At 35.8% G+C, this 17,699-nt stretch overlaps 1 protein-coding gene across 2 annotated transcripts in view; it reads left to right on the top strand.

Annotated features, from left to right (window-relative positions):
* LOC102838260 (dystrophin-like) overlaps positions 1 to 17,699 on the top strand; it is a 3,237,302-nt gene that overhangs the window by 1,133,064 nt on the left and 2,086,539 nt on the right. For both annotated transcript variants that reach the window (XM_006870143.1, XM_006870144.1), the window contains exons 14-16: positions 345 to 446; positions 577 to 684; positions 8,121 to 8,300. In XM_006870143.1, the coding sequence (XP_006870205.1) occupies positions 345 to 446; positions 577 to 684; positions 8,121 to 8,300 (390 nt within the window). The remainder of the gene's footprint in view (positions 1 to 344; positions 447 to 576; positions 685 to 8,120; positions 8,301 to 17,699) is intronic.

Below are 17,699 nucleotides of genomic sequence, written 5' to 3'. Positions count from 1 at the left end.
TTTCTAACTCGTCATTGGCTTGTTTGAATCAGTGACGTTGTGGTTAGTAGTTCAGTGCTTATCCTACAGTGTCACACAAGGACTTGATATGTTGTTTATTGTTGTTGTTAAGTGCTGTTGACTCATAGCAACCCTGTATAGCATTTTCATGGAGCAACTGGTAAGTTTGAATCACTTACCTTGCTGTTTAAACGACCTTGAAGTCCAGTGTTTGTCCTATGGTGCCACACAACATGTATGGGACTTAAAATCAGACACTTTCATGGTCATTTGTGTCATTTTTAATGATAGACCATTAACTTTTAGTTGTTTTCTGATGTTCGGGTGCATTGTTTTTTTTTCAGATACTGGGAGATCGATGGGCTAACATCTGTAGATGGACAGAAGACCGTTGGGTTCTTTTACAAGACATCCTCCTAAAATGGCAACGTTTTACAGAAGAACAGGTGAGTCACTTGGGGCAATTGTAAAGGTGAAAAACATGGAGGTGTGTTAAACCTGTACTCTTAATAAATGTTATATGGTTATATAATTTTAATAATTTTTCCACCTTCGAATTTCTTTGGTTTCTTTCAGTGCCTTTTTGGTTCATGGCTTTCAGAAAAAGAAGATGCAGTGAGCAAGATTCCCACTAGTGGCTTTAAGGATCAAAATGAGAAGCTATTAAGTCTCCAAAAATTGGCTGTATGTATTTCTTACCTTTTAATACTGTTTTAACATCCAAAAAGTATATATTAAAGCCATTATTTTTTTGTTTTCTAGTTTCTCAAATCTTAGGCAAAAAATAAATAAAAATAGAGAGATAGATAGACACATAGATGGATAGATAGATAGATAGATAGATAGATAGATAGATAGATGTAGATACATATAGATTAATATAAAATATACATAGGTATATGTAGCTATCGATCTATATAGAGTCTTGGTGTGGCACCGTGGGTTAATGTGCTGGACTACAAAGTTGGATTGAACCATAAGATGGTTCCAGCTCAACAGCCACTCCTTGAAAACCCTATACAGGGTCACCAGGTTTGAAACCAAGTTAATGGCCCTTAACAACAACAACAATATACACAGCTATATAATATATATTCAGCATAAGTTGTTTGAATATATATGGCATGTATTCAAATATGAAAATTTTTGCTCACCTTAATTATAATTAGAGATTGTATAGGAATATTTTTTTTTTTCCCAAACAAAATTGTCATTTTGAAAACATAGGATGTTGAGAATAAGACTTCAAGTAAAACAAAAGTGTAACACTAAGAAGTACTTGTGAATTCCTGGTAGCATAGTGGGCTGGTAACCACTTCCAATGTTCTGCCAGTTACCACTACTACTATGTAACATTCTACCCAAAAAGTATAACTTAAAATGAGTGTTTTCATATGTCCATCAGTTTTGTGAGACATGAATTTGTAGCATATGTACAAAAGATGGTTTGGGGATTTTTGGACCCTCAAATGAAAGGTCTAGATAGCTGTGGCTGACATCATCTATAGGTTCACATTCACTCCTCCTGTTTGTCTTCTGTGTTGGAATAGCCACAGGACTTTGTCTATGTATTCCTTGTGGCATGGCCTTTTCACAGAATGGAACTGTCAAATAGTCACAATTCTTTTACGGCAACTAAAGGCACTCATCTGTAGATCCACATTCACTCCTACTGTTTGGCTTCTGTGTTGAGATAACTAAAGGACCTTGTCTATGTTTTTCTCACAGCGTGACTTTTTCAAAGAATGTGAACGTCAAATAGTCAGAATTTAATTCTTTGAGGGAAACTAAAGGCTCTAAGCATATGTGTTTCAGTGAATAAGACAGAACTTGGATCTTGTCATTTGATTTGGCTTCAAACATCATGTAACATCAGTTGTTACCATACATTATTGTTTGAAAGGGTCACAAACCAAGGGAGGGAATTAGATTTAGGGAATTAGACTTCATCTCTTAATGGATCAACATGAAAGTCAAATTATAACAAAACATCTGGTACTATAGATATTATAACAATCATATTTGGAAAATACCATATGCTATAGTAATGCACATTTAGTTTGAGTGATAATAAATTGCTAATTTCACCAGCTATTCTTTGTTTCTGTATATATTCTTGATTGGATTCACCAATGAAAATAGTTCATTTTAGGAAGCTATAGAGTGCCAAAACCAAATACGTTAAAACTAGAAGGGGGCATGTAAGTAAATTATGTGTTCCCTGACCAGTTGCATGCCTAAAATTTCTTGAGAGCAGTTACCAAAGTTATGTGATGTTACAAGCATCATTGAAATGGTCATCAAAGCATCCTTATCCAAATCTTGACCTTTGAAACTGTCCCAAAATTTCTTGTATCACTGGGTTCCTTTTTAAGAATAACAACAAAAAAAAATGCCATTGAGAACTGTCATTTCTAACAATCATGCTCCTCTCTGTTGACATTTTTGGGTGTGAAAGGCTTTGCTAGCCTTAGGGCCATGAAAGTGCTTCCTCGCAAAGTCTCAATACTTTTTGATTATGATTAAAATTCATATTATGTTACCTTACTGGTGAACAAAGTGAAAATATGTTTTCTATAAGTCTTACCATTTGATAGTTTAAGCCAATTAACAAAACCTGACAGCTGGTCTAGAATTTTAGGTAAAATTCCCCTGCTGACTCAGGCAGTGAATAAGAATTTAATGTTCATTAAAATATGTCACAATTTGAGACCCAAAACAGGTACCATCTGTCGCTAGTTCTTACTACATACCTAGGTAGAGATACGGTATGCTAAAACTCTCTTTTATTTACAATCATTATAATTTATTTTTAAATAAGACCCCTAATAATCCATGGGACTTTTCTCCTAATTTTTCTTTGGGGGTAGAAGTGGACGCACTAGTATTTTATAGTCTCTAGATCTGCAGTTTTAGGTACAACATGTAAATCTGTTTTCCTCTTGTTTATTTTATGGTTAAAACGGATTTTTTAAACATTGGGTGTAATGAATACAAATTATGGGAGAAAAGCAGCCCTGTTATTGTGAGATGAAGTCTAAGACTCACAGAATCATATAAACTCTCATTGGTATGTACAAGTAGAGAAGAATCTGACCTTGGGGATATGTGTTACTGGGATGTTCATTGTTGACTTTTGTCAAGAAAGGATAACTCTAGGAAGCATGTTGATCTGACAGGGTGCAATTTGCTACAAGGCTTCTGTGGAACTGGAGGTACTCTTTATAAGAACAAGTAACAGCAAGCTATGCTTGTCAGAGACCAACATGTCCCAGCTAATATTGCCTTTTTTCCAGGATTTCCTGCCAGACTCCCAAATTCCATGTTCAACCCACCCACCCCCAAATTTATTCAAATAGAAACAGTGGTTCTCAAAATGTGTTCCCTGGGTAGTTGCTAGTAGTGAAAATTCTTAAGTCTCATCCCAATCCTTCTCAGAGAAACTCTGGAGATGGGCCTATGAGATATGCATGTTAGCGAGCGTTTCAGATGATTCAGATACTCACTCAAATGTGATAATCCCTGCAATGAATGAACCTACGTAAGTACAAGAGTAACTGGCTAGAATGCTTATGTACCGATGAATAACTACAGATAGAATAGGTACAGAATTCAGTTTTGCTAGTGAAAGAGAAATTGGCTTGGCACTTCTCTCTGAGACATACTGTGGAGAAGACTAGGACCTTGATTTCCTGGGCTTTTGGAAGTTAACCTTCATCTTTCACTTCTAATCAGCAATTACCCTTGACCAGGTAGAATTTGTCTGTTCTGTTTTCTTGAGAAGTTCATCTATCTTCTTCCAGCTCTACTAGTTGGCCCACTCAGAGTTATTAACTGTGGCTTCATGCCTGACTTGGAATTAGAATGATGATGATAAGCATAATTAAAATAATATATATCTATATAAAGTGTAACAGTCCTTTGCCTTATATACATTCCTGGAGCTTTCTTCTGACTCCTGGGTTTTCTAGAGCTCTGTGGGCCTCTGGTACTCAGAATTTTTAATTTTATCTTATAATTTGTAACAAGTAAACCACTGTTATTTAGTATGCACACATACGATCCAAACTTAATAGTGATGACACTCAAGCTTCCACTGGAGAACGTAATTCATTACTGTGACCCAAAGTATCTGGCATTGCCTCGGATTTCCTATCTTTTTCCTTCTGCTAGATAGGTTGGGAAATCCTTTGGGAACTGGGAGATTATGGAAAGGGAGAAAAGGTAAAGGGAGAAAGCAGGATCAGACAAGAGAAAATAGGTAAAGGCTGAACAACTAAGCTGCCATCACCTTAAAAGCAAATGATACCAAACAAAACCAAAAAATCATATATGAAATTTGCTAAGTAAGGATTTGGGTTAGCATGGTAATTTTGCCATATAAATTTGTTTGAGAACATATTTTGATTTAATGATTATACAATTTCCTTATAATGATGCTGTTTTGCGAGAGGTGGATGAACACTGATTTCCGAGTCATGAGGACAGTCATTAAATCCACAGCTTACTCCCAGTGGAAGGAGCTCTGGTAGCGTAGTGGTTATGAATCAGGGTCATCAGTTTGAAACTACCAGCTGTTCGGCGGGAGAAAGATGAGGCTTTCTGCTCCCGTAAAGGTTTAATTTACAGCCTCGGAAACCCTGTACAGGGTCGCTATGAGTCGGAACTGACTCCATGGCACAGAACAACTCCCAGTGGAGACTGATGATACTTTCTACTCTGGCAAAGATTTCGAGTCTCTGAAACACTATATTAGGTTGCAATGAGTTGGGTCTGACTCAATGGCATTAAAAAACAACAAAAGTACTTATTTTATTTTATATTGAATTCATTTTTTCCTGATTGTGTTTACTTTAAAAATGTTGTCCATGTGTTTCTTCACTAGGTTTATTATTAACACATAAATGTTACTTTCCTGTTTTTCAAATAGGAGTTTCATGTGGCACTAAATCTTTTTGGATACAAAATACGTTTAAGGATAATGGAAGGAAACTTTTTTAGAAAGCACAAATATGTATATAGATCTCCAACAAAATCTACTTCTCCAAACATAATTCTCAGAATCTTTTTCTGAAAACTTTTCAAATTATTTTATACTTAACTTAAAAGCTTTTAGTTTATGTCAATTTAAAAAATTTCTTGATCTCTGAGCAAGCCAGCCCAAAGATTGTATTTATACCTTTTTACATTTAAATGTAGGACTTTATTCGTAGCTTGTTACATGTTACAGTAACATATATTCATGGAAAGGGTTTATGAAGCAATAATAGAAAATGAGACCCTCTAAAGAAGTGGAAGGAATAGATGCTGACCTATGAGTTGGTTCCTGCTCGATGGCCCCTATCAACAACAACAATAAGGATAGTGCATTTTATAGACCTGAAATTCAGATTTCATTCTCAGTTTTAGGTGTTGTTATTATTAAGTGCTGTCCAGTCATTTCTGACTCATAACAACCCAGTAAAAGATTTCCAAAGAGTGGCTGGTGGGTTTGAACCACTAACCTTGTGATTAGCAGTCCAGTGCTTATCCTACAGCACCACACCAGTTCTAGATTGTTGTTGTTGTTAAGTGCTGTCCAGTCAGTTCCAACTCATAGCAACCCTGTATAGGTTTTCTGTGGAGTGGCTAGTGAACTTGAAGTGCTAAACTTGCATTTCAAACTGACCTTGCGGTCCAGTGCTTTAGGTGCATAAACTGTTGTTTATTATTAGTCCAGGTATGCACTTAAATGTGATGGAAAGCTAGAATGTGAATTTAAAAATAATCAATATATTAAACCTATCCATTATTTATATCTAATACTGGGTTTTGTTCTGATATGAGTTAGGTATATATATGTACATTCATACATTAGCCTATTGCATTCTTTTAAAATGAGAAAATGAGAAAAGCAGAATGAAAGTAGAAATTATAATCACTGAGGAAAGAAGCTAGAAATGGACTGGAAACCCTTCCTGTCCCTTTAAAGATGGCAGGAAATAAGACTGCAACAGAAAGTGTACCAGGTGAAGCAGACTCTGAATCATGGTCAGAAAAAAAATGAGACACCAGAACATTCTTCAATTCAGAGCTATCAATGCAGGGGACATGCCAAAGTGACATGTCAAAATAGCTACATAAAGTGTTTTTTTGCAGGGAAGTAGATTTACTTCTCTGTGTCCATGACACTTCAGTTCATGAACATGAATTTGATGTATGTAATGGTTACATGCTAGAAAGACAGGAATCACAGGTTAGATTACGTTTATTGTGCATACCTCTGCCAAAGAAGAGGACATGACAAAGGAGCTGTAAGACAATTTTCTCTTCTATACTCCCTCTTGTTCTTTATTTACAGTTTAACTCAGGGACTAGCATTTGGTTGGTACCTGAAAATTGAATTTCCCAAAGTGCAGAGTGACCTTGATGGGTAAAGTGAAACGATAAGTTTTCCTTATGTACTGATTTCACACAAGTTGCCTTATGTGTTCATTCTCCATCAACTAAAGAGCATGTATGCCCTGTATGTTGCTGTTGTTGTTAAGTGCCTTTGAGTCGGTTCTGATTCATATAGACCCTGTATAACGTTCTCAAGGAGCTGTAGGCAGGTGAGTTTGAACAGCTGATCTTTTGGTTCAAACCAACCTTGTGGTCCAGAGCTTACAAGAATTCTGGAAATATAAATGATGCAAAAGTTACTTCATCAACGACATTGGTACTTAGAAAACATGCAGCCTGATTTCCAATGATTTGTACTGTACTCAATGACTTAGTTCTATTACTTAATGGGCTCTAAAATTAGCTTTAAGAAGATAGTTACTCAAATAGCCAAATGTTAATTGAATAACGAAGGCTACAAAAAATTTAAAAATCAGTAAACCGCATAACAAGGTTTTTATCTTCACTTAATGAACAGAATATTAAAATGGTGGAAAAAATTATATTGCAGTTCTATCTTAAAAATTCCAGAATTTCAGAATGGTAAGGCTCTTTAGCCATTGTCGTCTTCTCAGGACATCTCCACTTCAGAACTCCTAGCACGTGGAAGTCACTCTCTCCTTAAATTTTCTTCAGAGTGAAGCAGAAATTCATCACCACCAAAGAGCCATCCATTCCATTTTTGAACACCTCTAAAGCTCCTTGGAAACCCTATCCAGGGTTGCTATGGGTCGGAATGGACTCAATGGCACTTAACAAAAATAACAACAAGTATTAAAAAGTGACTTTAATATGCTGATCTCTGTTTTGAATTTGAAGCCACACTGAAGTTTCAGTTGTCAGTTTTTGAAATATTTTATGTTGAAACTTAAGCTTTTCTGCTTGGTACATATAAGAGTATGTTGTAGTTAAGTGCTGTTGAGTTGGTTCCAACTCATAGCGACCCTGTATAACATTTCCAAGGAGTGACTAGTGGATTTGAATTGCCTACTTTTCTGTTAGCATTCTAGTGTTTATTCTACAACACCACAACAGGATTCCTTATATGAGTATGGTCGTGATTGCAGGCCACCAAGTCGGATCTGACTCATAGTGACCATGCATATATTTGCGGAGGTTGTAAATCTTACAGGAGCAGAAGGCCGCTTCTTCCTCCCAAGAAGTGACTGGTAGTTCAAACTACTGACCTTGCAGTTAGAAGCCCAGCTCATGAATCCCCTATACTACTAGGGCTCCTCATATATATATATATATATCCTCTGAATGTGATAGGAGTCCTTGTGTGGTGTAAATCATTAACATGCTTGGCTGCTAATCCAAAAGATGCAGAATGGATTCCATCCAGAGTTGCCTTAGAAAAAAAGCCCTGTTTATCTACTCCTAAAAAATATCCAGCCACTGAAATCCCTATGGAGTACAGTTCTACTCTGATACACAGGGAGTCATCATGATTTGGAATCTGCACACTTGGGACTGGTTCCACTGTTTTGATTACAGATATGACACATTGTCTTTTCAGGGTTCTTGGGAAACTTATTAGAATTCTAATTTTATATTTATATTTTATATCCTTTGGATCCTTTGCAGGCATGATTATAACTTTATCTGTACAAATGAGAAAGAACATGTAAACCAAACTGAGCTATGCTTTATAAAATGTAAAGTAGACTTATATGCTGTGATCTTCCTTTCTTCAATAGGTGGTTAAAACAGAACTAGAAAAGAAGAAGCAAACCATGGACAAACTCTCCTCACTCAACCAAGATCTTCTTGCAACACTGAAAAATAAATCAGTGACCCAAAAGATGGAAGCATGGCTGGAAAACTTTGCACAGCATTGGGATAATTTAGTCCAAAAACTTGACAAAATTTCAGCACAGGTTAGTATATCATTTTCCATCCAGAAGATCTTGAAATTGGTGGTAAGAGAGCAATGCTATCATCCTATAAAGGAAGGGTGGGGAACATCTGGCCTGCGGGCAGTATAAAGCCCATAAAATCATTTAGGCTGGTCCTGCCAAGGCAAACACAGTTCCTGACATTACATTTTTGTTTTTGTTAAATGCCATTGATGGTTATGTGCCTTGGAGGCGGTTCCCACTCTGACACTGCATAGGGTTTATGAGGCTGTAAATCTTTACATGAGCAGAAATACTCATGTTTCTCCTGCGGAATGGCAGGCAGTTTCGAACTGCTGACGTTGAGGTTAGCAGCCCGAGTTGTAACCACTACCCTGCCATTTGTTGTTGGGGTGAGTTGATTAAATGTTCAAATATAGCAGGCTGATTTTTAAGTTGATAATTTTGGATGGTTCACAAATGATGTAAATTTTGGCAGAAAAAAGGTTCCCCACCGTTTCTTTAGAGTCTTGGAGTAGTGTTGTGGGTTAATTCACTGGACTACAAAGTCGGTTTTAACAACAAAGTTGGTGGTTCAAGCTCACAGGTAGCTCCTTGGAAAGCCTATACTGGGTCACTATGGGTCAGAATCACTTCGAAGAGCACTTAACAACAGCAACCCCTACTATAAAATATGTCCCTGGATTAGTCATTGCTCATAAAAACATGGCTTCCCTGCCTGATTTGGGAGAATGTGGGAAAAGGAGAAGAATGAGTCTTAATTGACCAAGTAGTTATTGTCCTAGTGTTTAATCTCTTCCAATTCAAAAGTAAGAGTGACATTCTAGCAGTTGGACAGAATGCTGGGGAACTGTGACATACAATCAGACCCCAAATCATAGCTTTCTGGAACAACCAAGAACATTATTCAACCACCTTATTTTATGTAGGGCACATGTTGATTGAAAGATAAGCACAGGACTGTGAACCACACCGTCAGAAGTTCAAACCCACCAATGCTCTGCAGAAGAAAAATGAAGCTTTATGCTCTCACAAAGCTTACAGCCTTTGAAACCCTAAACCATGGTCATTATGAGCCAGAACAGACTCAAGGGCAGTTAACTCACCAGCCGCTCCTCGGAAACCCTATACAGGGTCACTATGGGTAGGAACTGGCTCGATGGCACTTAACAACAGCAATATTTACATATAAAAAACTGAATCTCAAGGAGGAATAGTGATTTGCTTAATGAAGATTAGCAGTGGGAATAGAGTTATGACCCACATATTTTGATTTCAGTGGATATCTCTTTCCATTAGAGCAAGGGAGAACTAACCATCCGACATTCTGCCACAGACCACTGACGTCATAAAATTATGAATGTGGATTCGTTTTGCTAACACACGAGGACTGTAGATTCAGAAAATATCTAAGTTACATTTGTAGTTTCATATTCTGAATTGATTGAAAAAATTAGAAATAAATTTCAGATTATATATATATATATATATATTATATAGAAGTAGAATTTTATGATTCCACTTCTATATAATATCTACAATAGTCAAATGCATAGAGAAAGCTTTATTAGATTACCAGGGGCAGGTACAGGTAAGAGGGAGTTGAAAAGGAGAAATATATGTTTAAAGGGCACTGGGCTTCCGCTGAAGGTGATGAAATTGTTTGAAAATGGATAAAAGTGATGGCTGAGCAACATGAGATACAAAATTAATGTCACTGAACTCTACATGATGATGAAATATCAAATATTTGATTACATATATTTTTTCCTGAATAAAAAAGAAACTAAAGTATATAAAAATAAAAATTATAAAAATATGTTGCTAAAGGGTGGAAAAATTTATAGTAACTCAAAATTATTAGTTTTATGTATAAGAGTATTCTGCATTATTTTGCACTTAAAAGGTAACATGTACTAATTAGGTCAGCTCAATACATATGCCGCTGTTAAAATAAACTCCACATATTAGAGCTTTTAGCTGTGTTTGTCTTCTGTTGTGAGACCTTCAAGTGAAGGGAATTATTTTTCTTGAGATTGCAAACCTAACTAGTACTTGACAAAGGTTTGTTGAAAAATGAAGAAATTAAGATTGAAGCATGGCTTCCACAAATACAATTTTAAAAAAAATCATTCAGTCAACATAAGTGATTTTCAGTCATTGTTCAATCTTTCCGTGAAATCCAAATTCATGTTGCAATAATTTTTTAGATGGCCGTTGTTGTTGTTAAGTACTGTTGAGTCGGTTCCAATTCATAGTGACCCTGTATAGGTATTCAAAGGAGCAGCTGGTGACTTTGAAACACTGACTTTGCAGTTCAAACTGACTTTGCAGTCCAGCACATTAACCTACAGTGACATACCATATTATTTGTAATTAATTGAACTAATTATGATATTACTCTTAGATTATGATTCCACAGTACCTTGAAGTAGCACTGATATCTTATTAGTAAATAAGTAAGACAGTAATAGAAAAGGTGATAATTGTTTATCGGACAGTAATGCTGCTTCTACATATACCCATTGATACCATAAATTGTTGTTTCCATAAAATAGTCAGTTACTCTTTTTAAGAAGGGTTGGCATTATTTAGTAAAGTTATTTTGAAATTCTTCCCTTTTAAGCTCATGTATGTGTTTGTTTACATAATAGTGACTCTGAAGTTTGGATAAAAATGTAGATTTCTAGACACTATAGTTGGAAAATCTCACTTGGTAGGTTATGGTGGGGATCCCATAATCTACATTTTTATTAAGGCTTGATATATACCTCCTCCTAATTTATGGACTATCTCATTATCTAACAATCTATATGTAAGACAATAGTAAAAAAAAAAAAAAATCTGCTAATTTGCTTATTAGCAAGGAGGTCTGGCAGAAAGGAATGCCAACGTGTGAGGTGAGAGTAATCTTGGCAGTGATGGCTAAGGTTCTGTGTCAACTTTGCTGGGCCGTATTTCTCAGTAATTTGGCAGTTCTGTAATGATATGATGTAATTATCCTGCATTTCCCCATAGAGACTCATAGCAACCCTGTATAGGGTTTCTAAGGAGCAGCTGATGAGCTTAAACCATGGAATTTGTGATTCAAACCTGACCTTGCAGTTCAGTTGGACCAAATGTTGCAGGCTAATTTTTTGCCTACTGACATGTTCTTTTGAACCTAACCATGCCAGTAAGTAAGGAGTGGATGCATTCTTCAGACCATATTTAGAGGAGCACCAAATTACAAAGAAAATGACAATTGTGCCACTTCCCAGAGTCTACATTTCCATAATGTTGTCTTAATGAGACTATCCAAGGTATGTACTGTTAAAAATACACCTGTGGATGAAATGCCTTTTTGAAGACAATTTTACATCATATCAAAATGCTTCTGATTTTATCATTATAGTTGGCAAATAGTATTGGAAGTCTTATTTTGAGTATCCTCAGAGTTATGAGACCATCACCCAGGGCACCTTCTTTAAGCTCTTTATTTTTCAACTTGTTTTCATCTGTGATAAAACACTAGTAGCTTTGATTTGGATACATTTTTAAGCTCTTTACAAAATGTTGTCCAGCATATGTTACAGCATGTATCTTCTGAATTTGCTCAATGGGATGCACTGAGCATAAAACAAAGCCTTAGACATGAAAGCATTTTGAGAATAAAGGAGATTCTCTTGATATGTAAGCCATAATGTTTAGTGAGTCTGGAGGATTTGCTGTAGTTTACTTTAACTTCTTTTTATTTTTACTTTCAAACATATAAACTTTCCTATGTTGTCGTAAAGTGCCACCCAGTTGATTTCAACTCATAGTGAAAAAGAGCCCTGTTGGTACAGCGGTTAAGCTCTCAGCAGCTAACAGAAAAGTCAGTGGTTCAAACACAACATCAGCTCTATGGGAGAAAGACATGGCAGTTTGCTTCTGTAAAGACTGTAATTTTTGTCTTTAGATTCTGTTGAGTCAGTTCCGACCCATAACAGCCCTAAGTACCGCAGAACAAAACATCACCTGGTCCTGTGCCATCCTTACAATTACTACAACACTATAGCCCGTTGTTATTGCCACGGTGCCAATCCATCTTATTGAAGGTCTCCCTCTTTTTGGCTGTCCCTCAACTTTTCCACGCATGATGCCCTTCTCCAGGGACCAGTCCCTCCTGATAATATGTCCGAAGTACGACAGATGAAGTTCTAGCCACCCTGGCTTCTAAGGAGCATTCCGGTTGTACTTCTTCAACAAAGATATGTTTGTTCTTCTGGCAGTCCATGGTACCACCTTTAATTATCTTCTTCTACACCATAACTCAAATGCATCATTTCTTCTACTGTCTTCCTTATTCATTGTCCAACTTTCACCTGCGTATGAGGTTATCAAAAATACCATGGCTTGGGTCAGGTGCATGCTAGTCCTTATACTCTGACTTCTTGGCTCTTGAACACTTTACAAAGGTCTTGTGCAGCAGATTTTCCTAATGCAATACGTCATTTTATTTCTTGACTGATGCTTTCATTAGAGTTGATAGTGGATCCAAGGAAAATGAAGTCTTCGACAACTTCAATATTTTCTCCATTTATCATGATGTTATCTATTGTTCCAGTGTTGACGATTATTGTTTTCTTTATATTGAGGTGCAATCGCATACTGAATGCTGTGGTCTTTGATATTCAGGAGTATTTTAAGTCCTCTTCACTTTCAGCAAGAAAGGTTTTATATATATATTTCTCTTTTTTTAAAAAAGAGAGCTAAAGTGAATAGAAAGAAATACTGTTAATTGTGATGGTACATTGTAACAAAACAAGGTATATGATTTATTGAATGTAAAATTGATGTTCTGCCCTGTAAACTTTCAATCTATCCACAATAAAAACCTATATATAAAAAAGATTCATTTTTTAAAAACTACATTAAAAATAAAAGAAAACTTGTATCATCTGCATAGCAAAAGATATTAATGAATCTTCCTCCAATCCTGATGCTATGTTCTTCTTTATATAATCCAACTTTTCCGATAAAAAGCTCAGCATAAATATTGAATAAGTATGGTGAAAGAATACAGCCCTGGCACAAACCTTCCCTGGTTTTAAATCATTAAGTGTTCCTTTATTTTGTTTGCCCAACTACTTCTTGCTGTATTTGCAGGTTCCTCTTGGGCACAATTAAGTGTTACTGAAAACTCAATTTCCAGAATGTTGTTCATAGCTTGTCATGATCCACAGAACTGAACACCTTTGCATAATCAATAAAACACAGGAAAACATCTTTCTTGCATCCTCTGCTATAAGCCAATTTCCATCTGACATCAGGAATGGTAGCCCATGTTCCACAACTTGTCTGACTCCAGCTTGATCCTCTGGAAGCTCCCTGTCAATGTACTGTTGCAGCCATTTGGAATTATGTTTAGCAAAATTTTACTTGCATATAATATTAATGTTATTGTCTGATAACTTATGCAATCTGTTGTGTCATCCCTCTTTGGAATGGGAAAAACCTATGGATTTCTTCCAATAAGTTGGCCAGATAGTTGTGTTCCAAATTTCTTGGCATAGATGAGTGAATGTCTCCAGTGCTGCATCAGTTTATTTAAATTTTTCACTTTGTATTCCATAAGTTTCTGGAGACTTGTTCTTTGCCAATGCCTTGAGTGCATGTTCAACTCTTCCTTCATTTCCTTTGGCTCTTGATCATATGCTACCTCTTGAAATGGTTGGACATTGACCATTTCTTTTTGGTACAGTGACCTTGTGTATTCCTTCCATCTTCTTTTGATGCTGTCTGCATCATTCAGTATTTTCCCCATAGAATCCTTCAGTATTTCAAGTCAAGGCTTGAAGTTTCTCTTCAGTTCCTTCAACTTTAAAAATGTTGAATGTGTTCTTTCCTTTTTGTTTTCCAACTCTTGATCTTTGCACATTTCATTATATATATTTTTTTTTTCTTTTTTTTTTACTTCTCAAGCTGCACTTTGAAATTTTCTTTTCAGGTATTTTACCTCCTCATTTCTTCCTTTTGCTTCTGCATCTCTGCCATAGAGAGCAAGTTTTAGAGTCTCTACTGACTTTCATTTTTGTCTTTGCCTCGTTTCCTGTCTTTCCATATGAGGTTCTTGATGTTATCCCTCAACTCTTCTCATCTTCGCTCATTATTGTCTAATGCATCAAATCTGGTTTTTAGGTTATCTCTAAAGTAAGGTGGGATATGTTATGGGTCATACTTTGGCTCTTATGGACTTTTTAAAATTTTCTTCAACTTCAGTCTGAACATGTATATGATCAATGTATACAGTCTGCCCCTGCCTAGTTTGGGCTGATCATTTGGTGCTTTTCTATGGTCTCTTCCCACAACAATATGTGTATTCAGACAAATGGACTTACATTAGTCAAGTTGCTTCCCAGAGTTCCAATCTTCAGCCTTTCTCATGCTTGCGACTCAGTTTTCTCTTATTGACTTTTACCAAAAGTGAACCCTCATAGTCCAATCCAAATATTTGCTGTTGGTTCTTGGGTTGCAAGGAGAACAAAAATGGAGCAACCCAGAAAAAATGAATGAGAAGTGTATAGACAGTGAACAAAGGAATACAGTATTTCCTATAATTAAAAAAGTAAATGATTTTCCTTCTTGAATGTCAAATTGAGATTTTACCTAAGAAGAATTCCAAGAACGTTGAGAATAAAGTTCTGACTTGGAAGAACAAAGCTCATTTGTTTCCATATTTTCGCAGCACAATTGTAGTTTTTTTGGAGGGGAAGAGAAGTCAGTGTTTTTAATAACCAGTCACCCAGTACACTCAATCTTTTTTAGAAAGGCCTTTTAACTGCCTAGAAGAAAGAATATGGAAAGCTCTGACAATGGTTAAAATCCATTATTGTTAGGCAGAGTACAAGAATTGTGACTGAGGTGACAAGGCATCTAAAGAATGTTTTTTGCCCACAAGTTTGGGTGTAATTCAGGTCATAGCTTTGAGATCAAATTAAAAAAAAAAAAAATCAGCTTGTACCCTGCTCTCCTGCATTCCACATCTGGTTTGACTAGAATAGTACCTGGACACAGATGAGGATGGTTACACTGATGAGACTGCAGCCTAAGAAAATAACAATTGTTTCATTTTGAAAATATTTGAAAGAATAAAAATCCTTGCTATGTGGTAGATTGCATGATTACAATGAGATAAGAGGGTGGTTGAATTATATATTAGATTGACTTGTCTAAAAACTTAAATAACTTTATGTCTTCATTTAAAGGCATACACACATACACATACACACACAGGGCATGTTGTCTAAAATTATCCATGTTCTCTCGAAATAAATTATTTTAATCAAATTTAGAAAAGACAAACACATCATTTTTTTGACAGAATCTTCCTGCTTTTCTATACGCTTTATCCATTTGTCAACAGCTTTTGTATTCCCTTATTTAAAATGTTTTATTCTGAGATGTGAGCCACAAATGCTCTGGTGTATTCATTTCTTCATCAGAGGTGAATCTTTATCCTTGAATGGCTGCTTTCAGGGGACCAAACAGGTGAAAGTGCAATGGAGCAACACCAGGACTATAGGGAGGATGTTTTAACACCTCAAAATGACATTTTTGCAGAGTGTCAACGGTGTTTGGCAGAGGTGTGAGAACATGCAGTGTCATGCAAGATCACAACTCCCTTGGATAAGAATCCTCTGTATTTAATTCCAAGTTTAGGGTTCAGCTCTTCAGTGAGTGTCTTAGTTTAATGAGCACTGTTGATCGTTGAACCTTTTGCCTGATAGTGTTCCAATCCTGTCCCTTGTGAATCCCAGAAAACTGTATCAATTTTTTAACTGATTTTTTTTCTTGATCAGCGACTAAGGATGTTTCCATTCCATACTCTGCTGTTTACTCTCAGGCTCCTAGTGATGAATCCATATCTTGTCACCTGTAACAATTATTTTTGTTTAAGAAACTTTGATCTTCTGTCGAATATTGGTCCAAATTTTGTTAGAAGGTGTCCAAATGATTCTGTTTATGCTCTTCTGTGAGTTGTTTCAGTACCCATGTTGTAACCCAAGTCTAACGTGGATTAATTCATAGAGAACCATGACTGATTTGCGAATGATTTGACACATAATTAAGTGTCACTTGTCTATTTCAGTCATTTCACGTACTTCAACCGTGGATGTGGACAGGTGTTGTAATGTAACTGGAATTCCATAATTTAGACTCAACCTGTATATGCTACTTGCTTTTTGTAATGTTAGATTTTTCGAAATCTTGATCTGAGTGAATATAGTTTCTATTTTGATAATAAGAAGGTATGTTATTTGAAAAATCAGTATAGTTAACACTTTAGATATTATTTAAATGTCTCCCCCATTTATCTGAAATCATATGCAGCATATGTACTTTAGGAACCTAGGTGTTGCTGTAAGATATCCACTAGACTACTAACTACAAGGTTCAAATTCATCAGCTGAGAAAGATGAGACTGTCTTCTGCAGGAAAGATCTACAGCCTCAGAAACCCTAATCAGGAATCCACTCAGAGGCAGTGTGTTTTGAAAGTTTTTTCCAACTCTTTCTATACAACTGTGGAAAGTGCTTTGTAATTGTTATGGTAATTTATGTTGAAAAGGGGTATCCACTGCTTTCATGTAAGAATAGATTTACATAAAGAAGTCTAAAAATATTACAGTTTGTGGTCTTTTTAACACCTAAGTTAATCTTTTTAGACAGGAATAAAGAGAATCCCATTTTGTTATTATACAGATTCAAAGATCCCATGCCAATTTTAAGAAAATGTCACTATATTGCTAATGACTGTTTGCAATATTCTCCATTATGAATACAAATGATTTACACCTGAAGATATATGTATTATACTCAGAATTCCCCTTACCTTGAACATACCAATTCACAATTATGCTATATATGTCTGTGTTTATATTCATACATGTCCAAATGAAGGATGCGAACATTATAGAGCTATAATAGGCATATCTAGAATATACTTGTATGTATTCTATATTGTTTATTTCCTCTCTGGGGCTCTGTTGGGAAGTACTGGATTGCTAACTTACAAGGTGGACACAGTTCAAACCTCTCAACCGCTCTGTGAAACAATGATGAGGCCTTCTTCCCCATAAACAGTTTACAGCCATGGAAACATTAAGGGTCACTATGAGTCGGAATCCATTTGTTGGCAGTGTAGTTTGAGAGTTTTCAAACTCTAGATAGTATGGTAAATTGGGAATGAAAATTATAAGCCAGTGTTTTTCATTATGTCATAAATTCAGATAGATGCAAAATTATTAAGATGATGCTCTTTGTTTTCTTTTATTTTCTAACTTCATTCTCATTCTTTATCAGTTCCATTTTGTTACTTTTGTTTGTTTGTTTTTAATGTTTTATTGGGAACATTAGTTTTAATGGGAACATTAGTTTTACATTCATCCTATCTTAT

This window comes from Chrysochloris asiatica, unplaced genomic scaffold (genome assembly GCF_000296735.1).
Source record: "Chrysochloris asiatica unplaced genomic scaffold, ChrAsi1.0 scaffold00139, whole genome shotgun sequence".
NCBI classification, from domain to species: domain Eukaryota; kingdom Metazoa; phylum Chordata; class Mammalia; order Afrosoricida; family Chrysochloridae; genus Chrysochloris; species Chrysochloris asiatica.
This window is presented reverse-complemented; position numbering and strand designations above follow the sequence as displayed.